Here is a 16,565-nt window from a genome sequence, read left to right on the forward strand (position 1 = left end):
AGGACAGATTTGTACCTTGTCAGCTCAGGGATTTGAACTTGCAACCTTCCGGTTACTAGTCCCACGCTCTAACCACTAGGCTACCCTGTCACCCCAGTTAAACAGAACCACCTAATCATCTCTTTTCAAGCTAAATAGTACAATTTGAGACAGAACAATGTGTCTCACTAAAAACGGTGGGCACTGAGTAACTGTAACCACAGAGGCGACAGACAGAAAAAAGTAACTTTATCTTTATCCCTGTCATTCAGTAGTCAAATCACAGTACACAAAAATGCTGGATTTACAGAGCTCCAGTGTAAACAACACAATATCAGCTAAGTATGGCAAGCCACAAAAATGAAAACATCTCCGGCAGCAATAACACTGTATTTGGCTCCACAGCTATCTGCTCACACACACACAATCAAGCTGCAAGTGTCACACATTGAATGGGAAAGTACAGATGTCCTTGACCATAAGAAAGAAACCAACAGTTTGTGAGTGAACAAAGCATTTGATACGTTAGCTCAAGTGAAGTAGTACAACAGTATGACACATCCACTTCTCCATGCATTTATCTGTGACCTGTGACTCAGTAGTGAACTTTCACAAGGCATACATCAAAAAGGCAAAACATCTCCATTAGTCCAAAGTAAAGGAGCAAAATATAGAATATACTTAGATAACCAAAATGTATAATCCATTGAGTATTAAAGTAGTCCAGGTGTAGAGATATTAGACCTGCAGGTCAGTCCTTCAGTCAGTTGGCAAGGTGTTCCTTTTCATTACACAGCCTGCCGCTCCCTCCATCTTTCCTCAGAGGTTTCATTATCCATCTAAGGTTTTTTTCTCCCGCGGATACAAGAAATGCCTCTGGCAGTTTTTAACAATACCCCTTTGTGCTTCAAACTCCAACTGGGCAGCTGAACATAGTCCCAACAGTTTGTCTTTTTAGATGATAAACAGCAACTTTTTTACAATACTGGAATTATTCCACACAGAGATGTGAATAATACCTACATCTGCACGTTTTGAGGAAGTCCACTAGTCGAAACAGAATAGGGGTCAACAGCAGAGCAATGTTCATTGAGAAAGTGGACATTGATTGTCATCTTTTTCGACCAATTGTGGCTCTCAAGGTTATGATGTTCTTTTGATGATTTTTTTGTTGATGAGCTTGTTTCAAGGAGAATACAGTCTATCCCATGTAATCAAAAGAGCATGTACTGTGTGTATGTAAATAGTATGGTACGTACAGTGTCCATATTAGTAGAGGACCAGAGTACAAACCAAACAAAAATATAGCACTGTACACCGGTCAGGCAGTGTTCCTCAGAGTGTCCAAAGGTGCTATCCTCGACCCATCCTGTCCGATCCATCCATACTGTAACTCCTTCTGCCATTACACATGGGTCTGCATGCGTTTCTGCAGCGGCCGCGTCAGGTCTGAGTTCTGCGAGGACGACTGCGAGTAGTGGGAGGAGGAGGAGGCGGCCGAGGCCTTGCTGTCCTTGTCAAACTGCACGTAGCCGTCCTGTTTGCTGTAGCTGCTCACGCTGCTGTCGCACTGCGTGTCGATGAAGGAGCTGGAGTCGCTGAGCGAGCCCCGCTGGAACTCACGCTCACACAGCTCGATGGAGCTACTGCCCATGCCTAGCACGAAACGCTGGCTGTAGTCGTACAGGCGGTTGGGCCCGGCACCCAGCGTGCTGTAGATGTTGGTGAAGGACATGCCTGTGGGCACACGTTGCTTGCCCATGGTGGCTGAAGAGGAAGCCGAAGGGTTCCGGACTTCTGCGCCGCCGGTCTGGCTGGGGGCCATTGACATAGTCGGGGTGCCATGGTGCTCCTTGAAAGTATTGACGCTGTAGTAGCCATTTGTTGGATCCTTGTGGAGGAGACGGGGCAAAGACATAAACAGATGTGTTAATGTTAGGACAGGAGACATAAAATGGAAGGCATGTCAGTGCAGTGCAGTTACTATTTTGGTAGTTGTTATTGTGATTAAATCGATAACTCACTGAAAAATTAATGATTACAGTTTGAAAGAGGCACATCTGTTTCTTTATCTGTGTCATCATCAGTCAAACAGGGGAAATGGCAAACAGCACCTTCTAATTTCTTCATTTTCTCTTTTCATGATCCAGACATCTGCTCTCATTTTAACAGGAGAGAGTTAGGTTTCTATTATAAATAGCCTACATGTACTTAATGATGAAATATAAATACTCTGAGGCACCATCTATAGTGCCTTCAGAAAGTATTCACACCCCTTAGATTTTTACACATTTTGTTCTGTTAAATTGATTAAATTTAGATGTTGTGACACTGATCTACACACAATACACCCTAACATAATGTATTTTTTACAAATTAATAAAACATTTAAAGCTGAAATGTCTTGCGTCAATTATTCAACCCCTTTGTTATGGCAAGTCTAAATATGTTGAGGAGTAAATATTTGCTTAACATGTCACATTAAAAGTTGCATGGACTCACTTTGTGTGTACTAATAGTAGTTAACATTATTTTTTTTATGATTACCCCATCTCTGTAACCCCACACATACAGTTAATTGTAAGGTCCCTAAACTAAGTAGTGCATTTTATGCACAGATTCAACCACATAGATTAGGGAGGTTTTCAAATGCCTCACAAAGAAGGGCACCTATTAGTAGAGGAGTCAAAATTAAAACAGACACTGAACATCCCTTTGAGCATAGTAAAGTTATTAATTATGCTTTGGATGGTGTATCAATACACCCAGTCCATACAAAAATACAGGCATCCTTCCTAACTCAGTTGCCATAGAGGAAGAAAACCGCTCAAGGATTTCACCACCAGGCCCATGGTGATTTTGAAGCAGTTACAGAGTTTTAATGGCTGTGATAGGAGAAAACTGAGGATGGGACAATTACGTTGTAGTTACTTTACAATCCTAACCTAAATGACAGAGTGAAAAGAAGGAAGTCTATACAGAATAAAACAAATATTCCAAAACACTCATCCTGTTTGCAATAAGGCACAAGTAATACTGCAAAAAATGTGGTAAAGAAATTAACTTTTTGTCCTGATACAAAACATTTGCTTGTGGCAAATCCAACACAACACATCACTGAGTACCACTCTTTATATTTTTAAGCATGGTGGTGGCTGCATCATGTTATGCATATCAAATGAAATAAAATGTTATTTGTCACATGCACCAAATACAACAGGTATAAAACCTTACTGTGAAATGCTTACTTAGAAGCCCTTAACCAACAATGAAATTCAAGAAAAAGAGTTAAGAAAATATTTACTAAATAAACTAAAGTAAAAATCTAAAAGTAACACAATGAAATTACTTAACAATAACAAGGCTATATACAGGAGGTACTGTTACCAAGTCAATGTGCAGGGGTACAGGTTAGGGGAGGTAATTTGTACATGTAGGTAAGGGTAAAGTGACAATGCATAGATATGCTTGTAATTGTTAAAGACTAGAGAGTTTATTTTTGAATAAAATGAAATGGAATAGAGCTAAGCACAAGCAAAATCCTAAATGAAAACCTGGTTTAGTCTGCTTTCCAGCAGACACCGGGAGACACATTTACATTTCAGCAGGACAATAACCTAAAACCCAAGGCCTAATATACACTGAAGTATCTTACCGTGATGACATTGAATGTTCCTGAGTGTCCTAGTTACAGTTTTGACTTGAGTCTGCTTGAAAAACTATGGCACGACTTGAAAATGGCTGTCTAGCAAAGATCAACAACCAACTTGACAGAGCTTGAAAAGTTAAAAAAGAATAATGGGCAAATATTGTACAATCCAGGTGTGCATAGCTCCTTGAGACTTACCCCAAAATATTCACAGCTGTAATTGCTGCCAAAGGGGATTTTAACATGTATTGACTCAGGGGGTTGAATACTTATCTCATCAAGATATATATGTTTTATTTTTCATAAATCAAAAATGACATTATTGGTGCCCCATGTGAGGATGTTTCCGTAACTGTTTCTTCAGTGAAGAAGTTGCATAAAAAGGGAGTAGGGTAAAGTTGCCCTTAGACACCGATCTTGGGTCAGATTTATATTTCCCAACTAATGGTTATGGTTCAGATTGGGGGAGGGGAAATGTATCCTAGATCTGTACCTAGGGGAAACGTCACCCCGAACTGCATAAACAGAGTATAAACTTTGCCAGGCTTAATCAACAGGTATTTATGCCCTAATTCTACGTGGTCTAAAGCTGTGACAAAGCAACACCTATGTTTTCTCATGTATTCCAATACTTGCATTAATGTAACCAAATTCATATCTAAATCAACAGCTATTTATTAGAATGATGAGACGTCAAAGAAACAGGCTGATGTGTGCGACATGTGAAAAATAGATAACATGCTTTCGAGGTGTGAAATAGTCATCTCCCACTAACACGAAGAAATCCTCTTATCAGCTAATTAAATAGCCTTAATGATTCCACATGTGGGAGCAGCATATGTTGAATAATTGCAAAGCCAGTTCATTTTCAGTCACAACCTACGTGTGTAAAGTGTTTTCTTCTCTCTTTATGCTACTCCATTTCCTTTCTTGAAATGAACTGATTGTTAGATTCCGAGAGGAGGGAGAAGGACTTTGCTTGCCAACATTCAAATGGGTAAAATACAACATTTGCTGTCAGAGCAAGCAGACATCTTTGTCTGTACTTGTGGCTGGAGGCTATTACAAAGAACTCTATTAGCGATGGCATGACAGAAAGGGTAGGTCCCTCAAGCGGCGGAATCTCAAGGGTGGGAATTGAATTCGCAGAATGACATCAGGAAGAGGAAGCTCTATGAGAATATACTGTATATTAGCGGTTCACATCTGACCGGAGAGATGGAGAAGGTAACACATCTGACGTGAGAGAAGGAAAAGATAACACATCTGACCTGAGAGATGGAGAAGGGGTCGCCTCACAGATAAGAGTCAGAGTCAAAGAGTTAGAGTTAAGCATTTGAATGTGAAAGTGTAAGTCTGGCTTCCTAGAAGTTCCAATATCCCACATTATATTTGCATATGAGTGCTTTAAGGGATAGTTAATCTAAAATAAGGGATTGAGTGTGGCGCCGACAGACATGGAAGCTCTGCCTCTAGCTCCTGAGTGAATTTGCATTATTATTATTGTTATTTCTTACATTACTAGCCCAGAATGTTTTTTTTGTGAACTTTTGGATATCAGAGCGAAGGTAACACACCAGCACTCTGACCAGAAATAGGACTTTCCCAAACTGGATCTGTTTGGCAATTTTAACAAAGCAAATATGAGGAAAATGCTTCTGTCAACACATTGCTTGTAGTAGTCGCGCTTCAAAACTCTCGACCATTGTTACTCTCCCTTCCGGGATGGCTAATAGGCCCTCCTCCGCCCTCCCTTCGGCAAATCAGATCACGACTCTATTCTGCTCCTCCCTTCCTATAAGCAGAAACTCAAACAGGAAGTATCCGTGTTAAGGTCTATTCAACGTAAATTGGAATCCATGCTTCAGGATTGTTTTGATCACGTGGACTGGGATATATTCCGGGTTGCCTCTGAGAATAACATTGACGCATACACTGACACAGTGACTGAGTTCATCAAGAAGTGTATAGGGGATGTTGTTCCCACTGTAACTATTTAAACTTACCCAAATCAAACAGGCGAAACGTCTATACAGAGACAACGTGGAGTTGAAATTCAACAGCACAGACAGGGGACGAATGTGGTAGGGACTCCAGACAATCACAGATTACAAAGGGAAAACCAGCCACGTTCCAGACACTGATGTCTTGCCCCCGGACAAGCTAAACACCTTCTTCGCCCACTTTGGGGATAGTACAATGTCACCAATGCAAGCCGCTCCCAAGGACTGTGGTCTCTCGTTCTCCGTGGCCAACGTGAGTAAAACATTTGAGCGTGTCAACCCTCGCAAGGCTGCCGGCCCAGATGGCATCCCTAGCTGGATCCTCAGAGCATGCTCAGACCAGCTGGCTGGAGTGTTTATGGACATATTCAATCTCTCTCTATCCCAGTCTGCTGTCCTCACTTGCTTCAAGATGTCTACCATTGTTCCTGTACCCAACAAAGCAAATGTAATCAAACTAAATGACCTTCGCACCGTAGCACTCACTTCTTTCACCATAAAGTGCTTTGAGAGGCAAGTTAAGAACCATATCCCCTCCACCTTAAATGACACCCTAGACCCACTTAAATTTGCATACCACCCAAATAGATCCACAGACGTTGCAATCGCCATCGCCATCGCACTGCACACTACAACATCCCATCTGGAAAGGAGGAATACCTATGTAAGAGTGCTGTTTATTGACTACACCTCAGCCTTCAACATCATAGTATCCTCTAAGCTCATCATTAAGCTTGGGGCCCTGAGAATGAACACCGCCCTGTGCAACTGTGTCTGGGACTATCTGACGGGCTGCCCCCAGGTGGTGAAGGTAGGAAACAACACCTCCACTATGCTGATCCTCAACATAGGGTCCCACAAGGGTGCGTGCTCCACCCCCTCCTGTACTCCCTGTTCACCCATGGCTGTGTGTCACGTTCATCATAAGGAGTAGACCAAGATGCAGCGTGGTATGTTTCCATCCTTTATTTTGGAATAGAAAACTTAAAAGAACAAAACAACAAAGCGAACAAACAAAACGTGAAGCTATAATAATGCTCACAGGCAACTATACATAGACAAGATCCCAAAAAGCACAATGGGGAAATGGCTACCTAAATATAATCCCCAATCAGAGACAACGATACACAGCTGCCTCGATTGGGAACCATACCAGGCCAACATAGATATACAATTCCCCTAGATAACCCACCCTTAATCACACCCCGACCTAACCAACTTAGAGAATATACAGCTCTCTATGGTCAGGGCGTGACACTGTGTGGCCACACATTCCTCCAACTCATCATCAAGTTTGCAGATAACACAGCAGTAATAGGCCTGATTACCAACAATGATGAGACAGCTTATAGGCAGGAGGAAAATAACTTCTCCCTCAATGTCAACAAAAGGAAGGAACTGAATGTGGAAAGCAGAGGTAGCACACTTACATCCACATCGACGGGGCCGCAGTGGAGCAGGTGAAAAGCTTCAAGTTCCTCGGCGTACATATCACTGAAAATCTGAAACGGCCCACCCACACAGACAGTGTGGTGAAGAAGGCGCAACAGCAGCTCTTCAACCTTAGGAGGCTGAAGAAATTTGGCTTGGCCCCTAAGACCCTCACAAGCTATTACATGTGCACCATTGAGGGAATCCTGTCGGGTTGTATCACCGCCGGGTACGGCAACTGCACCACCCGCAACCGCAGGGCTCTCCAGAAGGTGGTGAAGTCTGTCCAACGAATCACACTGCCTGCCCTCCAGAACACCTACAGCACCCAATGTCACAGGAAGGACAAAAAGATGGCGCACCGCCTGTTCACTCAGAAGGCGTGGTCATTACAGGTTCATCAAAGCTGGGGCAGAGAGACTGAAAAACAGCTTCTATCTCAAGGCCATCAGGCTGTTAAATAGCCATCACTAGATGACCTCCACCCAGTATCCTGCCCTGAACATATGTAAAACGGCTAGCTTAGTTAGCGGTGCACGCTAAATAGCATTTCACATCCGTTACACATAGTCACTGAATATATATACCACCCGGTTACTCAAACCTGCACCTAAGAGGCTGCTGCCCTATGGAATAAGTGGTCAAGTAAATAAAGGAACACTGGTCACCTTAATAATGTTGACATACTGTTTTACTAATTTCATATGTATATACTGTATTCTAGTCGATGACATCCTATTCAACTATTGCTGTATAAAACTATTCTATCCTATGTATTCAATTCTACTAAATATTCTATCCACATGCTGTCCATAATGCCTACACATCCCATTACATATATACAGCACCTGTCAAAAGTTTGGACACCCCTACTCATTCAAGGGTTTTTCTTACTTAAAAATATTGTCCACATTGTAGAATAATAGTGAAGACATCACAACTGTGAAATAACACATGAATCGTGTGGTAACCAAAAAAGTGTTAAACAAATCAAAACGTTTTTTGTTGTTGAGATTCTTCAAAGTAGCCAACCTTTGCCTTGATGACAGCTTTGCACACTCTTGGCATTCTCTCAACCAGATTCATGAGGTAGTCTCCTGGAATGCATTTCAATTAACATGTGTGCCTTGTTAAAAGTTAATTGTTGGAATTTCTTTCCTTCTTAATTAATGCATTTGAGCCAATCAGTTGTGTTGTGACAAGGTAGGGGTGGTATACAGAAGATAGCCCTATTTGGTAAAAGATCAAGTCCATATTATGGCAAGAACAGCTCAAATAAGCAAAGAGTAACGACAGACCATCTTAAGACATGAATGTCAGTCAATCCAGAAACTTTTAAGAACTTTAAAAGTTTCTTCAAGTGCAGTCACAAAAACCATCAAGTGCTCTGATGAAACTGGGTCTCATTTGGACCGCCACAGGAAAGGAAGATAAAGAGTTAAATGCTTCCCAGAGTTCAAGTAACAGACACATCTCAACATCCACTGTTCAGAGGACACTGTGTGAATCAGGCTTTCATGGTTGAATTGCTGCAAAAAAAAAACACTACTAAAGGACACCAATAAAAAGAAGAGACTTGCTTGAACCAATAAACATGAGCAATGGACATTAGACTGGTGGAAATCTGTCCTTTGGACTGATGAGTCCAAATTTGAGATTTTTGGTTCCAACCGACGCAGAGTAAGTGAATGGATGATCCCCATGTGTGGTTCCCATCGTTAAGCATGGAGGAGGAGGCGTGATGGTGTGTGGGTGCTTTACTGATGACACTGTCTGTGATTTATTTACAATTCAAGGCACACTTAACCAGCATGGCCAGCACAGCATTCTGCAGCGATACGCCAACCCATCTGGTTTGTGTTCAGTGGGGCTATCATTTGTTTTTCAACAGGACAATGACCCAAAATACACCTCCAGACTGTGTAAGGGCTATTTGACCAAGAATAAGAGTGATGGAATGCTGCATCAGATGACCTGGCCTCCACAATTTGTTTATTTTTTATTTCACCTTTATTTAACCAGGTAGGCCATTTGAGAACAAGTTCCCATTTACAACTGCAACCTGGTCAAGATAAAGCAAAGCAGTGCGACAAAAAACAACAACACAGAGTTACACCTGGGATAAACAAAAGTACAGTCAATAACACAATAGAAAAATCTATATACAGTGTGTGCAAATGGAGTAAGGAGGTAAGGCAATAAATAAGCCATAGTAGCAAAGTAATTACAATTTTGCAAATTAAGACTGGAGTGATAGATGTGCAGATGATGATGTGCAAGTAGAAAAACTGGTGTGCAAAAGAGCAAAAAAAAGTCAATAAAAACCATATGGGGATGAGGTAGGTAGTTGGATGGGCTATTTACAGATGGGCTGTGTATATATATATATATAATGTTCATTTTACCTCCTGGTGCCTCCAGAAGTTGTTCATGCCAATCAGAAGTTGTTCATGCCAATCAGATTAGATTGGTGCATCCCAATAATACATCATTTATCCTGAAGTGTACACTTGTTCACTACTTCACACAAATCTGAAAGCATTGGATTGCTGGAGATATGGGCCAGTGAAAGTTTCCACCATATTTGATTTCAAATCAGTGAAGGGAAGTGAACAAGTGCACACTTTGGGAGGAAGGAGAGATAATTGGGGGACATAGCCAATCATTTCCCATGTTTGAATTGAAGAGATTGCCTCCAATTTAGACGTTCAATTCAGAAACTCTAACGTGGTTGCGGATGCCTAATGGAATTTAGAATGAATTAAGAACCACTCTACCTGCTTTTGACGTTTCTCCTCAATCCCTTTGAAATTCAATCACTCGTCCATTCTTTAATCTGCATATTTCTACTTTCAGCTATATATAATGAAAATTAAGGGTTATAAGCGGGAGAGTGGTCTATCTATAATAGGGAAAACAAAATATACACGACGAAGGATTTGCAGGTACTCCCTTCTACTCTACATTGACTTGCTCATGGGTATCTTAATAGGCAGCCTTGTTTCATGCAACTCCTACTGGTTATTTTCAGAACACTCCAGTCCTGTAGATCTAGAGAGATTCTCCTTAGAATAAATGTGGATTGTGACTGAAATAAGATTCCTTACATATGAGCAGAACATCAATAAGCCATTCTGTGTGGAAAAAGAAGAAGAAACAGAATAGGAGTACTAACTGAATAGAATACATGTTCCTCCTAGAACTAGAATACGGTGTACATTTTAAGACATTCCCATGTATGCCTGGCTCTGTGCCCACTTTAATGTGCTAGAGAAGAAACAGAATAGGAGTACTAACTGAATATAATATATGTTTTTCCTTGAACTGTAGTGCAGTGTACAGTGCACATTTTAGGACATCCCTACTAATGCTGTATCACTGCCTTGTGTATGTCTGGCTCTATGCCCACCTTAATGTGCTGGAACTCCTTCTCTTCCTCTTGTAGGACTTCCAGCTGCTTCAGCACAGACTCCTGTGCCTGGAAGTCCCCACGCTCAATCTGAGACACCAAGGGGGCAGACATGTCACTGAATGGCTGTTTGATATTCTTGTACTATCAGCGGTGTAGTGGAGGGTAAACGCATGCAAACACTGTTTTTATTTGGTTAATAGCATTTACATGCATATTTATGTTAAATAAGCATGGTTGTCTGTTTTCAGGGTTAACCCACTTTTATTTTTTAATGCTACATCCCTGAGTAAAATGCCATGTCTAAATTAGAGCTTTGGGTTACTGTGTTTGCAGTAAGTCTGTAGATAGATGTACTGTAGAATGAAAAATGTTCTTCAATGAACTGTTGATTAGAACATTTTCAATCAATTCAGATGTACTATCGATGGACTCGTAAATTACATGCGGAGAGGAGAGAAGAGTAGCGTTCAACTCACCATCATCTGCTTGATTGCTGTGTGTTCCTCTGTTTCCCGCGCTGAGTTGTGATCCTTGTGAACAATCTCCACCCGGATGTCGTTTTTTGCCAAACCCACTCCTTTGAGGTCTGTAGAGAGACAGGGAAACTGATTGGCACCACTGACAGAAGTCCTCTGGCACCGCATCATACCACATCCGAGCGGCTTTAAAAGCTGTGGCCCCTTAGATCTCTTGATGGGAGCTTGGAGAGTCCCTTAGCTCCACAGCCAGACCACAGACAGCATCAGCATCATAACATGTTCTTTGGTGGACTGGAACTATTCTACACTCCCACAGAAGTCACAACTCATTACAAAACTGGGTTCTGCTTTATTTGAAGTGCATCTTATGTAGGCTTCATAAGCACTGCATAAATGGGTCACAAATCATCTATAACCATATTCCATGCTCTATAAAATATTAATAAATATGAACAAATACATTGGTGGGTATGTCACCCAGTTAAGACACATTATGAATCTTTATAGAACATGATATAGGCTTAAAAATAAGCAACCCTTCAGTGCTAGGGCTATGTGTGCCAAAGAATACATTGAATACATGCATAATGCTTAACTCCTAACCATAAATACTCATGTGTGTAAATATTAACCACCGGCAATTGACACAGGGTATGCCAGAAGCATTTATGAATGATTCGATTATAAGGTGTCATGTGCTGCTTATTTATGTGTTATGGACATTATATAGGGCACTGTATACCTGAGTGTCACTGAAATTGATGATAACTTTCATATACAATCATATCCTTATGTTGGCAGGATCTGTATTCCTTAAACAGACAGACTGCTGTCATTCATGGACATTATACACATTAATATTTCTGTAGGACTTATGCATGGCACTAGTGAAATACACTTTATCGACAGCCTATGATATGGTAAGATCATATACAAGGGTTACTTACTCTCTGTTTTAATTTTGCTTGCCAGGTCTCTCTGGCGAGAGGAGATGGATACAGGTAAGGAGGACATGACGAGGTGAACGTCTTCTGTGGTAAACAACAACAGCAACAACAACATGGTTAACAGCAGTCTACATTGACCGTATATATATATATATATATATATATATATATATATATGAGCGCTGTATCACTACACTCCAGCGGCGGTCAGTGCCGTTTAAGATGGGGGAGGACAATTTTTTGGTTTTAATGAGCATGGCCTTCTATTACAGCATATTGGATGACTGTCATTCCTATTCCATTCAACCAGTTCAATGTAACATGGATAGGTTTAGGCTACTACATGATCCTCAACTGTTCCCGATACTCATCATAAGGTTGCTACAACGTAGCCTATGAATGAAAGTTTACAACGTAGGTGCATACAGGTCGAGAGAAACATTTGAGGTGACATGGACATTATATTATTATTGCCTGCATCTAGCTAATATAGGGTTTAATCATTAGTCCAACAGTTGCAAACGAGAGTTTCTATTGGACAAATTCAGGTGTGTTTATCCCCGTATTGTTCTGTTTAAGAAACATTTTTGAAAATAATTGGTGGAATGAATATATCCCCTGTAAATACAGTTCGCTTTCATAACAGGCACGTTGTACTCCTTCTCACATCTATGCGCTCTCCTCCTCTCACCTTTGCCCCTTGTCGCTTGTGGATTTCAATGCACTGCATGTGACCAAGCGAAAAAACCTTTCCAAGCCAAACAATATTGTTACGGATACAGTTATCCTGTGTGTGTATCCTGTGTGTGTTTCTTTTCTCTCCTTCTCCCCTCACAGGTGAAAACCATCACTCCCCAATCAGTCAACAATCAATCATCAATCAGAAGACACACCTCCTCCTATTTCCTACCCTATCACAGTTCCTTCCCCATGGTTTAAAAACCCCATCATTTGTTTGTTCTGGAGCTCAGCTCAGCTCAGCTCAATCTCTCTGTAATGCCATGTCTGTAGGTCTCTGTGTTTCACTCTCGCGTTGTGTCTTAACCTCTCTTTTGTTTAAAGCACCTCCATAGCACTTTGTCATCACCTGTGAGTATTGTTTTTGGTTATGGTGTTTGTTTGTTTGCTGGTGGGAAAAGGGGGAAACCAAGACAAGTCGCCCATGGGCATACACTACCCGTAGGTGAACTTTGTTAAATACACTAGTTAGAACTGGGCGGACCACCCACTGTATTTTTGGTTAGTTAGTTAGCTGTTGTTAAAGTAGGCTAGTCTAGCTTAGGGGTGTTTTTGAATACTTATTGTTTCTTTCCTTGGGTCCAGCTCAGCCCCTTTTCCTGCTCCCCCCCCCATTACCGTGTGTTTATAAATAAACCTAGAGTTTGACGGTAGATTTCTGTTGTCGTGGTTATTTCGTTCACACTTTTACTTTGTCACAATAATAATTTGCATGAGTTATGTTACGGGTCTCATTACCATCCCCCCTAGACCGTCGGGCCAAAAGGGATTCGTAACAAATATCATAACTGCCACACACAGCCTACATTGTCACCATATTAGCTAAAGTAACGTCGTAGTCAACATAGCTAATATAACTAACACGTTAGTAAAGCTGCTACAATCATGCGGTGACATTACAGTGTACAGTCAGTAAGCAGTTTTGCACTTACACTGGCGGGCCCCGGTGGACATAAATTAGTCAAAACAAAAGCTTACCCTAACTTGGAAGAGTTCCAGTTTTGTGTTGGATAGTCATAGCCAGCTTGCTAACATAGCATCCCTCTGTTTTAGCAGGGTGTTTGAGTAGGCTAAACTAGCTAGCTGCATTTACTAGTTAAGTAAGGGCAACAGAAAGAGAAAACAAAAATTAAGAAATCTCTCCCTATCTCTCGCTCTCTCTCTTGGTTCTCCTTCATTTTGGAAGAAATTAATTTGTTCAAAACTGTTCACCTATTGTCTCTCTCTTTGAGTCAACTACTTACAACAATTTTTGCACTGCAGTGCTAGTTAGCTGTATTTTATTCTTTCAGTACTAGAGTCATTCTCCGATCCTTTGATGGAAGCTAGCTGTCCTCCGGCTACACCATGGTGCTACCCTACACAGTGATGCTGAGGCTACTGTAGACCTTTATTGCAAAGTAGAATGCTTCAATCAAATATTTGGTGAAGTGATTATATTTAGTATAGTTGTATCTAAAAAAAAAAGGTAACTTTTTAAAGTTTTTCAACTTTTATTTTTCTGAAAATCACGAGGAGTATGGTCCTCCCCTTCCTCCTCTGAGGAGCCTTCACGGCACTCCACTGTGTAGGCTGTGTTTTATATCAGATAAGGATATTGCTTTAAAGAAGAATTTTGCCTTTTTACAACCACATCTCTATTTGTAATGTAAATGGCATGTTATGGAATGGTACACAAACCTTTTTTGTGATTTCACATTTTTTTTTTTTACAGTACTCTACCCCCAACCGGAAATCACCTTCTCATCCTTGTTGTGTAGTATGGGGTCCTGAAAAAACACAAACAAATACTCCAAAAACACCCAAATACATTATTTTAGAAATGTCAAAGCTCTCAGTATAGTGAGGCAGGTCTTCCAATGTTCTACACATGAAATTGTGTCATTACAAACTTTATCCGCAATGTTATATTCCCTTTTGCACGACTCGAGACGTTTCCCCTATCCAGCTGTTCCATTCTCTGTGTAGCCTGCTGCTACATGCAAGTGCCAAAATAAAGAAAATAGGGCGTTGTGCCACCACAAATGCGTCTTTGGCATAGTGTCTGGAACTTCATGTGTGGAAGAACCGCATCCTTTATACTTTATATCCTTTATGTACTCAACTGTTTCCTTTATTTTAGCAGTTCTTTAAAGATTGGACAGAGAGGTATAGCCCGAGCCGCTACAAAATGGAATATAACGCTGCGGATAAAGTTTGGAATGACACAATTTCATGTGTACAACATCTAAAGACCTGCATCACTATAATGAGAGCTTTCTTAAATTATGTATTTGGGTGTTTTAGGAGCCATGTTTTTTCGGGCCACAATACTACATAATGTGGATGAGGAAGTGATTTGCTGTTTGCGGTAAGTTTCTCAAAAACGTGAAATCACAAAATGGTGACTGGACCCTTCTATAACATGCCATTGACACAAAAAAATGTGGTTGTAAAAAAAATCAAATTCTCCTTTAAGGCACTAGCTCCCATCTAATGAGACATTTATACAATTGGGTGACAGACAGTGTCAAGCGAGAAATACTATGTTAGAATCTAGCTGCAGATAACTTTGAGCTTTCTCGGTCCTAAAATGGACAATATATAGTATATATGGTTTAAAGAGAGGAATACATATACAAGTACCATAGTTTCAGGTTTAGATTTTTGTCCCATAAAATGTGTCCTGTCAAAGGATTTGACATATGTTCTTACAGTGATGAGTTGATATCCTAAAACCATTAAGCTTAACATTCCAATGCAAATCATTCTAAGCACTACAGAGCATTTTGATCTGCACAGATTGTACATGAAAAAACAACACCATTTGATTGTGAAACCAAGGGTGTCTACTATCGAACACTTTGGCTGTCCCAGAAAGGATATGTTTCAAAATGAACTTACTCCTCTGGAAGCGGGCACAGCAGAAGGCACCCAATGTGCCCATGAGGACAATGAGGGCGAGGAATGCCCCCACAGCCACTCCTATGATGACAGCCAATCGGAGGGACTCTGAGAAGACATGGAGAAAAGACATTGGTACGGTGGCCATATTAGGAGTCCTGATGAGTCTGAGGCTGTCCTGATATAGGCATCGTGCAGAGGTGGTTTCGTCATGCAGTTGAACTCGGGTAGGCCTACATCATGTGATATACACCAAGGCTAACACTTACTGTATGTTGAACTGTGTCCTTGCTAATGCAAAGGTGAACACAACTGGTGAATGGTAAATAGTGAAAACCTTTTACAGTACCATTTACAGCACGGACAATCTTGACACCCATTATTTACATTTACTTCAAATGGCTGAGAGGTTTACAGCTTTGTAACAAATGGTGTCCTAAATGTTGTGAAACAGGTTCATAGGCTGTAGGGGTTGATTTTTTAAACTGAGCTGTCTCAAAGATGAGTGTATAACCCTGTGGCTTGTCAATGTCTAGTTAATTCATTCAAGAGCATAGTTGACTTTAGTAAGATCTTCCATTTAAATTCATTGCTACAGAATTGGCATTTCGACGATCCCTTTGAAAACAGATAGTTTGGAGCTTTGTAAGGGATAAACCTAAAAGATAAAAAGAGGAAATTAATGAAAAAAATCATCTCAGGTCAAATAAATATTTCAAAGAAATCATATGTTAAGCTGTAACCAATTGAGACGTTGTAAATTAGATTACAAATTGGAGTTCTGAATACGTCTAAATGCCATTACAGGATTTCACAGATTGAAATTGTTGACATTTACCCAAGTAAAAGGCTTATCATGGAGCCATTGCCCTCATGCATGAAGTAATCATGGCAATATCCTTAATCTCTCCCAGGCTCTTACAGCTCTTTTTCTATTACTTTAATTTGTCCACTTTCTCTCAGACCCCAAATCTCTGTCTCATACACATACTCTCTCACACCTACATGTACACACACAGACCACACTGGTGGTATAACAAACAC

The 16,565-nt window shown here is 40.7% G+C and overlaps 1 protein-coding gene across 2 annotated transcripts in view; it reads right to left on the minus strand.

Moving 5' to 3' along the window:
* Window positions 1–211: 211 nt before the first annotated feature.
* The window catches only part of kirrel3a (kirre like nephrin family adhesion molecule 3a), a 283,160-nt gene continuing 266,806 nt past the window's right edge, over window positions 212–16,565 (minus strand). For both annotated transcript variants that reach the window (XM_052529674.1, XM_052529672.1), the window contains exons 12-16: window positions 15,522–15,629; window positions 11,901–11,984; window positions 10,951–11,060; window positions 10,472–10,561; window positions 212–1,870 (exon numbers count right to left, since the gene is read on the minus strand). In XM_052529674.1, the coding sequence (XP_052385634.1) occupies window positions 1,385–1,870; window positions 10,472–10,561; window positions 10,951–11,060; window positions 11,901–11,984; window positions 15,522–15,629 (878 nt within the window). In that variant the 3' untranslated portion in view covers window positions 212–1,384. The remainder of the gene's footprint in view (window positions 1,871–10,471; window positions 10,562–10,950; window positions 11,061–11,900; window positions 11,985–15,521; window positions 15,630–16,565) is intronic.

This window comes from Oncorhynchus keta, chromosome 11 (genome assembly GCF_023373465.1).
Source record: "Oncorhynchus keta strain PuntledgeMale-10-30-2019 chromosome 11, Oket_V2, whole genome shotgun sequence".
NCBI lineage: Eukaryota > Metazoa > Chordata > Actinopteri > Salmoniformes > Salmonidae > Oncorhynchus > Oncorhynchus keta.